The sequence below is a fragment of the Hevea brasiliensis genome, chromosome 18, assembly GCF_030052815.1.
Source record: "Hevea brasiliensis isolate MT/VB/25A 57/8 chromosome 18, ASM3005281v1, whole genome shotgun sequence".
Taxonomy (NCBI): domain Eukaryota; kingdom Viridiplantae; phylum Streptophyta; class Magnoliopsida; order Malpighiales; family Euphorbiaceae; genus Hevea; species Hevea brasiliensis.
In genome coordinates this window covers 51502610-51514227 of record NC_079510.1, presented here as the reverse complement: position 1 = coordinate 51514227, position 11618 = coordinate 51502610, and the positions used below count along the sequence as shown (strand labels likewise).

Below are 11618 nucleotides of genomic sequence, written 5' to 3'. Positions count from 1 at the left end.
TAGAATAAATTTAAAATTAAAATTTCTGATTTCGGCCCTAATTGTAATCCTACTGCTATTGTCCACTCTCCATGAGGCCACTTGGAATTTATATTGGTTTGGTCATCCTCTTCCTTTCACACACATTTTTTATAAAAATAAAGTTTAATCAAATAAGAGATTATTAAACGTATTCAATTATATGTATTATCTCTTATAATTATGTAAAATTTATTTTTTATATTATAAAATGAGTTCACTCTTCTGTAAGAAAATGAACATTATTTTTTAGAAAGACTGAAAACATTTTATAATCTTCCTAATCAAATAGGTGTTCAGATATTTTATAGTAGGGAATGTTTTTGTGAGATTGTGTTTATGTAATGAACAATAAAGAAGGATTTTGTGAGATTATATGTATCTTATGCACGTTCTCACATTTGTTAGATGAGTATTCTTTGAGTCAAATATGTTCATCCAATGGTTGTGTTAAATTGACTAATGGATGGGCAATTGGCTTGCTCAGCCGGGGAAATTAGACAGACAAAGAAATATGAACTCTCAAAGCTCCTGTTTTGAGGGGGTGAGCTCCGAGCTAGAAGAGATACTAACGGACACCCAGTCATCGACCGTTAAGAGGGTCGGATCAGCTACATGGGTTGAACTGAAATTGCTCTTTAAGCTTGCAGCTCCTGCAGTGATTGTTTACTTGCTTAATAATGTGGTGTCAATGTCCACTCAGATCTTCTGTGGCCATCTTGGAAATCTTCAGCTGGCTGCTGTCTCTCTTGGCAACACTGGTATCCAAGTTTTCGCCTATGGAGTTATGGTTAGTTCTTCCTACTAGTCTCGTCTCATCTCTTAGCCCATAGCCACATATAAATGAATTTTTAGATGTCTTTGATCACAATTTATCTTAAAATATGCAGCTTGGAATGGGGAGTGCAGTTGAAACCCTATGTGGGCAAGCATATGGGGCGAACAGATTTGAAATGTTGGGCATATATCTTCAAAGATCAATGCTTCTACTCATGGCAACTGGGATACCTCTCTTGTTGATCTATGTGTTTTGCAAGCCCATTTTGCTTCTACTCGGTGAACCAAACGACATTGCAACTGCAGCTGAACTTTTTGTGTTTGGGCTCATTCCTCAAATTTTCGCTTATGCTGTCAACTTTCCTATACAAAAATTCCTTCAAGCACAAAGCATAATTGCTCCTAGTGCATACATATCATTGGCTGGAATTATATTGCACCTCTTATTCACTTGGCTTGCAGTGTACAAGTTCAACTGGGGCTTGCTAGGTGCAGCTTTGATTTTGAGTTTTTCCTGGTGGTTCTTGGTTTTGGCTCAGTTTTTGTACATTGTGACCAGCAAAAGATGTAAACACACATGGACTGGGTTTTCCTGGGAGGCTTTTTCGGGTCTTTGGAGCTTCTTCAAGTTGTCTGCTGCTTCTGCAGTGATGTTGTGCTTGGAGACTTGGTACTTCGAGGTACTAGTTCTCATAGCGGGGCTGCTGCAAAACGCAGAGATCGCTTTGGATTCTCTGTCTATTTGGTAAATAGTTAGACACTATTTGGGAATCTTCCCGCTTATGAGATTTGATATCTTGTGGTAATAGCTTCGTGATGGAATGCCTCTTGCAGCTTGACAGTATCTTTATGGGTATACATGATTTCAGTCGGATTCAACGCTGCTGCGAGGTCAGTTTCTTCGTTAGTCCTCTCAATTTTTTGTCTTTACTAGAGTTTTTGAGACTTTTGTGCATTGAAAACAGTGTAAGAGTGAGCAATGAGCTTGGAGCAGGGCATCCAAAATCTGCAGCATTTTCTGTTGTTATAGTGACTTCATCCTCTTTCGTGATTTCTGTGATAGCTGCCATTCTTGTGATGGTATTTCGTGAAGTCATCAGCTATGGTTTCACTGAAGGTGAAGCTGTTGCTAAAGCAGTGTCAGAGCTCAGCCCCTTTCTAGCTGTTACTCTCATTCTCAATGGTGTCCAACCTGTTTTGTCGGGTAAGAATTTTTATTATTTCTTGTAATTTGTTTAATTCTTTGTATTAGTGTTTTTAAACTGCTCATTTGTTATTATTATCTTAACCATTAGTTTTATTAGTTTATAAAATAAGAAAATTTCTTAAATTTGTGATTCAACAAATCAGATTTCTGCGTTTTCTTGAAGGGGTGGCTGTTGGATGTGGATGGCAAGCATTTGTGGCATATGTTAACGTCGGATGTTATTACATAGTTGGTGTTCCATTGGGAGCGCTTCTTGGCCTTGTGTTTCACCTCGGTGTCAAGGTACAATCATTGAATTACTAGTTGAATTTCCTGCACCACTATCCCTTGGTCATCCAATGCTTAAAATTAACCCATTTCCAATCCTTTTTGAAATTTGTTGTTTTTTGTAGGGAATATGGTCAGGTATGATTGGAGGCAGCTTCTTGCAAACTTTAATTCTGCTATGGGCCACCTACATGACAGATTGGAATAAAGAGGTAAAGTTTATGTCATGAGGTCATATTCTCATCGAACCTAGCTGTCCACTTCCACTTTATCTCTGTTTTTATAGCACTAATGACCCAACTTCTTGTGGCCTTTGCTAAAAAACTTCTTGTGGTCACTCTTTCTAAAACCCCACATCTAGTTAGGCTCCAGGTCATTTTCACTAGGTTAAATTCCATAGATAATTGCTTTTGCAATGCTAACCATTGATTGCATCAAGCCATATATGTAGGGATATATCCTATCCAAATCAAATGATTTGAGGCCCACTCTATTATTAGCTTTACCACTTCCATTTGTCGCAAAATTGCGCCCATCAAACTTCTACCATCCACCTTTCCTTTTCAATCTTCGTACATGCGACAATTTCTATCACAGGTTTGGCAGATCATGGATCGACATATTATGTGATCATCCTTCTTTTTTATATATATCTAATTGTCTACTAATAAGCATAATATATTATTATTATTATTATTGGAATTATTAATTTTATGTGGTGTTTTTCGTATGCATGTGTTAATGTTTGGATTTTGAAAATTTCAGGTGGAGAGAGCCCAAAATAGGCTCAACATCTGGGATGAGAAGGAGCCTCTTTTGGAGAAATGAAGTCGATTTGGCGCATTCTTATTTTTTGTGGATAAAATTTAGGACAAACCAAACGGAGCCTTAAATAAGTTTTCTTCTTCTCATAGAAAATGGCGAATAGAGTGTTAATTATTAACCACAATTTCCTCTCCAAATTTTTATTTATTTCCCTGCAAAAGCAAGCATTATTCATTGACGTTAGCTTGCATAAAATTGGATTTCCCCAATGGTGAAATTCTTTACTGAACTTTGTCGACTAAATAAAAGCACCTATTCGCGAAGTAAATTTTATCGCTTTTCTATATTTCTGTTGATCATGACTATTTAGGCTTTATGTTATGCTCTGATTTTAATTGTCTGTTGCTCTTGAGTGATTTTGTTAAAAGCATTTGATCAGAATTATTTATTATGAACGTATCATGTCAACGTGAAGAATATACTTTTAAAATTGTCCAGAAAGAATTTTTAGTCTTAATGAGCAAAAACTTGCCGAAGGACCTAATTAAAAAATAAAAATAAAAAAAAATCATTGTAATGACTTTCAAGCCATTTTCTCCAGTCATCTTTCAAAACAGGCAATCACTGATCCTTATACCTCCAGCATTAGCAATGGCTGAAACGCAAGCCCACAGAGAAGCCACGTCCACTTCTCTCGTTCCGTAACGTCACACTACAGGACCACACATACTAATAGTCTAGTCTTTTTTATATACCATAATTACAAGGAAAATTTTTGTTTTGGTAACTGCCATCGTTTTCTCGTTCTTTGTTTGTATCTTTCTTGTCAGGCTTTTTTCACTTGGCATATTGGTTTTGTAAAAGACATGTTGATTGGATTTTAGTTTCAAGTATCTTAAATTAATTTTTTTTTAATATAAATGAAATTATCCTTTATATATATAAAAAAAAACTATGAGTTACATATGATAATTACTCTTCTCTTTTTAATAACTTTTAATTAAAATGTTCATGATTAACAGTTTATTAAGAAAAGAAAAAAAACCTTTACATAAAGGATTATAGAGGTGACATTTTGATTGATGAATTTAATTGTTTTGATTTTCAGTCACTCTTCAGATTTGTGAAGCATAAATAATTTCAATTCCACTTATTTGGAATATGAAATTTTATGAGAATTCAAATCAATTGATTTTTTTTCTATTAATTCTTATGTTTAAAATGAAATAATTAAATTCTTCTTAATTTAAAAAACTTTTTTCGTTTAAAAAAAATAAAATTCAAACATAATTTTGTGAGAATTTAATTAATTCTTTTTATCATTAAATTTGAGTTAAATGAAATATAATTATATATTTCAATCTAGATTAGACTCATATATTAATTCATTTTAAAAGTAAATTCTTTTTTTACATATAAATTTTATTTTTTAAAAATAGTAACAACAATCAAATAAATAAATTTCAAAACCAATCATATATATAGGGCTAAATTACAATTTAATTTTTAAAATTTGCAAAACCTATAACTTAGTTTATATATTTTCAAAACTAAGTAATTTAATGTCACGATCCAACCTATAGGTCGAACCGACACTAGGACCTGGACCAGTCTAAAGCCCTCGAGACTCGTAGTAAGCATAACTATTTCTCAATCCAATCCTAAGGCCCATTTGGGCTCAATTTCAAGAATTTAACCGGACAGAGTTCGGCAAGATTTTTTGCCAGAAGATATGTCCGCCACCCTAGGTCGTGTCCAAAATCCGACAGAGTCTCCTTTATACCTAGAATCTACCCAACCTGAAAAGGGGTTCAAATTGCACTTTTGTATTCACAATCCACACATCCACAACTCAATCACATTACCTGGCCCCTCTTGGGCCAACTTAAACAGTCAACAATCACAATTTGAAAAATTATAATTTAGTCTCTATAATTACCTTTTTTACAAAAACTACCCAAATGAGTTTTAAAAATTCTAAAACTTTTCCCCGTAATCCTTAGTAATATTATAGAGCTAACGCAAAAGGAATTATATTTTTCTAACCTACCACGAATATTTTATAGATTTTTAATCGAAATCAAGCACTAGATAATTAAGAAAAATGAGGGGTCAGGTTTGCCTATGTCAATTCCGACCCTAGAGATGTGTCTGGGACGTTTGAAAATGGTGGGATAGCCTATAACCTCGACCTAATTCAGAGACTTTTTTGGTAGCCTGTATGCTCGGCTTGAAATTGCAGACCCGAGCAACTGTTGAATTTTTGCAAATTGAAAGTACCTACGCAAAGCCCACAACACGGGGGTTAGTATATAATTTTTACTAAATTTTCTAAATTTATTTAATACTTGAAAAAATACTGTGAAATCTTGTGGGACCCATTGAAAAACAGTGTCGGAAAAATTTGAAATGGGTATTGCCGCGAAGCTCTCGACAAGTGGAGTACTCCGGTACTCTCGGATTTTTGGTGCGGTTTACGGTTTTTGAGAAATTTAGCCTGAAAGTCAAAATGGGCTCAAACTTTCTGGACAAAAATTGAGCAAACCGCTTGATGGATTTTGGTGTTCTTGGTGTATATAGAAAGCTCTCGATGTCTAGATGGGTTTTGGCATAAGACTTGATTCAATCAGTGGCCGGATCGGCTGAATTTTAGCCGAGAAGAAAAAGCTACGCGCACGCTCAAGGGTGGGTTTCATGTGACGTTTTCGGCGACCTGGAGGCTTGCCAGTGGCGGGGGAGGGGCGAGGGAGGTGCGCTAGCGAGTTGGGGAGGCTGGGGTGGTGGCTGGCCGGCGAGGGCCGGAGGGAGGAGAGAGAAAACGAGGGGAGAAGGGGAGAGATCGGGATGCACAGAGGGAAAGGGAAAGGAAAAAGGAAAGGACTAGTCCGATTCGACCAATCCGACCCGGTCCGATTTGATTCTGTCGGTCCTATTCAGGATACAAAAATTTAAATTTTTACTCTATCTTGGGATAGAAAATGAGACCCAAAAATTCCGAAAAAAATTCTAGAAAACTCAGAAAAATTCTTAAAGTCCAAATATATTTTTATTTTGCCACGTGGTCATTAAATTAAATTTTAAAAGTCATCAAAGTCTTATATTTTTGAAAAATCGAACCCGATTTCTAAAATCTGAAAAATTTTAAATAATTTTCTAAAATTCAAATAAAATAAAATATTAATATCTATCCATAAAATAATTAATTTAAAAATTATGGATGTTACATTTAATCACTGAAATTTGTCAATATCTATAATTCAGTGCCTCTATTAAATTTTCTATTTAATCGACTATTAATTATAATAAATATGAACAAAATGCTCTTAAATTTATATTTTCTAATTGAAATAATTTAGTACTTAAGGTTTTATATTATAAATAAAATAATTCCTTAATTTAAATTTTATAAATAAAATAATTTTTTAATTTATACTATTTTGTTTATAATACAAAATCTCAGAAACTAAATTATTTAAATTATAAAATATAGAGATTTAAAGGCATTTTAATTATTTTTATTATAATTAATAATAAATTAATTTGAATAACTAAATTATAAATTTTATAAAATTTTAAAAATTAAATTATAAATTTTATCAAACCTCAATAATTAGATTATAATTTACCCTATATATAATTTAGTTTTATCATATGTCAAGTAAACTACATTAACATACAAATAAAGTAAAAGTAAATAACACATTTCAATACAATGATTATTTTCAATAATAATAATAATAATAATAATAATATTAATAATATCATTAATGGTGGTCCATAAAACCTTGAAAATTTTGGTTGTTATGATCGAATTGTCATTATTGTTTGTAGGGAAATTGCTGTATAATCTCTAGAATACACGAGAGCTGTGGCCCAGATCCATGTTCTCAAGTCAACTCTCCACTCCCAAGCAAACATATATGCAGCTTTTAAAATGTCCACTGCCATTAATTAATAATTGTTTGCCACCTAAAATAATAATAATAGATAGAAATTCAAATTTAATTATCTATATAATGATGGAACAGGGGTCACTGCCTACTTAGAAAAAAAAAAATTTAAGAGCTTCTTGGATTTATTTTTATGTGTATTCATTTTATCTCCCTAATTAAATTAGTGCTGCACTCTTAATTTAACTTAAAATTTTTTTATGATATTTAAATCTAATTTTTGTCATAATTATAATTTAGTATATTTTATAATTCAAGCTCTCAATTAAATAAATATTTTAATCCATCAAAATAATATATTATAATTACTTATATATATACTTTATAAATTTAAAATCTCAAGATTCAAGACTTAAAACTTAACTTTCTTTCTCATTCATTATCTATTATTATTCCCTATTTTTTTCTTTTTATTTTATTTCATAATTAAAATTAATAATTTCATTTATAAGCTTTTTATTAACTTTGATACTTAGTATAGATGAACGTAAAATTTGATTAAAATTTTTATTAAGTTATAACAACTTGTATTTTATTTTGATAATTATATTAATACATAAATTATGAACTTATAAAGTTATTACTTTATAATTTGAATGGTGGACTAATAAAAATTGAAATTATTAAAATTAAAAGGTTAACATCATAAAAAAAAATTATTAATGTACATTTAAAAAAAAAACTTAAAATTTATAAGTGATCTCCTTAATTTTCAATTGAAATTGATTATTATTTTTTTAAAAAAGTAAAATTATAAAATTTTCGTCCGTACCCCCAATGCTATAACTATATACTATTTAATTAGTTTGATGTCCCAAAATATGTGTAAGAGGAGGGTGAATTGGACTTAAAATAATTTTTCGAGTTTTTCTCAAAACTTTTAAAAAATTACAACTTAGTTTAACCTAATTTTTTTACTGTGAAACGTGTGTGATACTGCTCAAATAATTAATTTATGCAGAGTTGGCTAATAAACATTCAATATACTGATCTAATAGAATATATTGGCACTAGTAAAAATTTCAGTAATCTGAATAAAATCACAGCATAGTAAACAAAGCGTAAACAGAATATATCAGTTGACAGCAGATATAGCAGTAAGTAAATTATATCAGATATCAGCAGATTCAACAGTAAACAGAATTTTTCAGTTTGTAGCAGTGTTGACAGTAAATAGTATTAATTCTCAACTTAATAAAAATAATTCAACCAAAAATAAATATGCATAAATTTAAAGAGTAAGTATTGAGAGAATTGAACACTGAATTTTTATAGTGGTTCGACCTAACTAGCCTACATTTACTCTCTCAAAGATCCCACTTTGAGTCTTCACTATACTAATCTTCTCTTTTAAAGGCAAGAGACAAAAGCCCTTTACAAATATTCATATCAAAGCTTTTACAACTAGCTTCACATGTAACACCCTCACCGTAGCAATTCCGTGCATTCTACTATTTCGGTGACCGGTGTCGGTCCGGACAGTTAGAACGTCTGGAAAAATATTTAAACTAAAGTGAAGAACCATAATTAACTCAAATATTAATATGAAAAATTTAGGAAAATTTTTAGAAATAAAATACAACCAAGTTAAATGGGTAACCCAGCGGGAAGTTGCGGTCCTCGCAACTAGAAGCCCTAAACCAGGGAGAAAATTCGTAAAATAATTTTTGGGACTCCAGAGAAGAGTCATTGAGGTTCCTATGGCATTAAAATGCCAAGAAAATGCTTAAAAAAAATTTTCAATCGATACAGACAATTTTGGTCTGTTAAGCCAAACGGAGGGTATTTTGATCATTTCGCATTCAGAGGTGATTTTTGGCCTACTTGTCCAGTTAAGTAAATAATTATTATGACACAAAATATAAATAAATATTGCTAAAAATTAAATTGAAAATGAGTAGCAAAGAAAAGAAAAGAAAATGAATTAAAATTACAATTTTGACCTCATGCTTATGTCACTAAGCACTCTCACCCAATCACATTGTGACACATGTCCATAAACCACTTAAAATGACTTAAATGGGCAGAAAATTGAAATGAAAAAACTGCACTCTTCTTCCTCATTTCCCGTCCACCATAGCCAAGAAGCTCTCTCTCCATTTTCTCTTTTAAAGCTTGATTTTCCTAAGCTTCCTCCCCACAAAACCCTAAACTCACTTCACTAAAAATCATTCCCACATCTTGGAGAAGCTAGTTGTAGCAAAAAGAAGAGAAAGGATTGAAGTTTTGTTACCTAGAAATTCTGCTCAAAGAGGTTAGTGTCCAATCTCCTATGTCTTTTACTTAATTCATGTTTATTGGCATGAGATAAGTGGAAAAGTGTAAGAAAAATAAAATAAAACTTATGTATATTCATTCCTAAAATTTGGGCAGCCTAGGGATGGTTAGAGTTTGATGAATTTACTTGAAGTAAAGTGTTTATGAGCTACCATAGCATGAGATGAGTGATTGAACATGTAAGAGTAAGTGAAATGCAAGTGTGGTGCATGAATGAACCTTGAAAATGTGGACACTTGAACAACATTAGGGTTTGCTCATGTGATAGTTCACTAACCTTGTAATGGTCAATTAGTGACCATTTGAATATGTATGATGAGGAAATGAAGTGAGTTGAGGCTTGGCATTTGAGTGTGGGTGAGCTGCCTTGGCTGACCTGCAGGACTGAGCATGAGTCCAGCAGGTTTGGGTAGCTATAAATGGAGTTATAAAGATTAATTGGTACAAGGCTAATTGGACATGAAACTAGACACATAATGGCACAACTTTAGTGAAGAAACCCTGCCCAGAAAACCAAACCAAGTTGACCTAAAAATTACCCTAATCCGGGTGACTTGCATTCTGCCTGGGCAAAATGACCAAATGAATAGTGTCTATTCATTTAGTCATAACTCAGTGTAGAAAGGTCCAATTGACCTGAAATTTTACCAGCAGAAAGCTGAGATATAGACCTACAACTTTCATGAAGAAACCTAACCCAAATTTTGATCATAACATGTTCAAAAAGTGATCTGCAATCACTGCATAAAATACTGTAGATTTGGTTAGTCCAGAAAATCTGGAAAGTTTGCAACCCGGCCAGTTATGGTGTTAGGCCATAACTTGAGCTACAAAACTCAAAATGGAGTGATTCAAAAAAATAAATGTAACTAGACACAATAAGGAATAACTTTTATGTTGACAACTTTGCCAAATTCCTACTGTAAAAATGACCAATGGAACAGTAAACACAAGGCTTGAAATCTGAAAAATTTGAACAACTAGCACTAAGCTTAGAAATGATTTTGGCAATAAATACCAACAACTTTAGAATGCAAAATGTGGTATGTTGGGAGTATTAGAACCAATGTACCTATTGCCTAAGCAAAAGTCAACATTTTAGTTGATTAATGAAATGAATAGTAACACCTAAACTTAAATTTCAAGAATTGTACAATTTAAAAGTGTAACATGCCCTAGTACACCTAACAAGATTGGTTTGGATAGGTTGGCATGCCAATAGGGTTCAGTTAGCAGTACTGCATATGGCATTATGCCATTCTATGATTTTATGGCTTTTAGCCATTCTGACATTGTGATGATACTTGGCATTGTGCCTAATATTTATTACAGCCCATCAGCTGTTCTGTTGCACACCGGGAGATACATATGTAACCGATGGTGTGACGGCTCGAGGTACTTGATACCCAGTGCCAGTTTATCCGTTTATCCAGTCCAGTCATCTAGTATAGGTTACTTAGGCAACCACCAAAAATAAAAGTGGATAAATTTAATGAAATAATGAACATAACAAGTACAAAATCAATAGGACTACAAATAATTATCGAAAATTTGTTTGTATAAGACATCAATACATTCACTGTATATTTATTTTCTATTATTTCTTTTTATTCTATTATTGGCACCACTAAGCATTATTACTTAGCGCGTTGCTTTTTGCCACGCTTAGGTTCTGGAGAGACCGATAGAGAGCCTAGTAGACCAGAGACTAGGTGAGATCTTCTGCAGCTCTGCATAGTATCCGTGTCACCTCACCGTGATCAGTGCATTGGTAGGACACTAGGTTTTATTTTAGTATTTTGTAATTAACTTTTATTTTCTCATGTGTAATTAAGACTTATGTAATATATTTTGGGTATTGATGTAAATAATGAAAACTGTGTTTATGAATGAAAAAATGAATATTTATTTATGACTTTTATATGAATATCATATGAAATGAATGAATGAGAAATGGTAGTATATTTGAGAAATATTAAGATTTTGTTGATGAAATGGAGTTTGGGATTGATAGAAAATCTTGGAAGTATTTTTCATAGGTTCTGAAGAACTGTTCTATCCATTTTTAGCAGGCACTCTACTGGATTTTCTATAAAATTTGCGGAACCTCAAATAAATTATAATTTTAATAAATGACTTAAATGAAATATATTGTACTTCATAACTATGATAAAAAATAAATTAAGGAAGAATAAAAATGATTGAGATAAAATAGAGTGTTCCGGTATACTGTGTGACATATCTTACTCAGCTATACTGTAGACGGGTAAAGGGTGTCACATCACACTTCTAGTTGAGTTTTGTTATCATCAAAATCTATGCTCCTTTGAGCTTATGGAGTCAACAATCTCCCCATT

General features: G+C 32.4%; 1 protein-coding gene across 2 annotated transcripts; it reads left to right on the top strand.

The window, feature by feature from the left end:
• The first annotated feature begins 282 nt into the window (after positions 1–282).
• On the top strand, positions 283–3378 carry LOC110638386 (protein DETOXIFICATION 40). 2 transcript variants are annotated; one of them, XM_021788939.2, is made up of 7 exons: positions 286–808; positions 909–1540; positions 1630–1686; positions 1761–1999; positions 2166–2284; positions 2395–2481; positions 3035–3378. In XM_021788939.2, the coding sequence occupies exons 1-7, from the start codon at positions 485–487 to the stop codon at positions 3095–3097; spliced, it is 1521 nt and encodes a 506-aa protein (XP_021644631.2). In that variant the 5' UTR covers positions 286–484; the 3' UTR covers positions 3098–3378. The 2 variants fall into 2 exon arrangements, 1 of the variants encoding a protein (XP_021644631.2); XR_002491677.2 differs by lacking the exon at positions 3035–3378 and having other exon boundaries at positions 283–808; positions 2146–2284; positions 2395–2487.
• Positions 3379–11618: the final 8240 nt, after the last annotated feature.

Excerpts from the sequence above, each read along its gene's own strand:
- LOC110638386 (XM_021788939.2), top strand. The coding sequence starts at position 485 with ATGGGCAATTGGCTTGCTCAGCCGGGGAAATTAGACAGACAAAGAAAT. Across the intron at positions 2,000-2,165 it reads TGTCCAACCTGTTTTGTCGG|GGGTGGCTGTTGGATGTGGA; the intron begins GTAAGAATTTTT and ends GTTTTCTTGAAG. Across the intron at positions 2,482-3,034 it reads TGACAGATTGGAATAAAGAG|GTGGAGAGAGCCCAAAATAG; the intron begins GTAAAGTTTATG and ends TGAAAATTTCAG.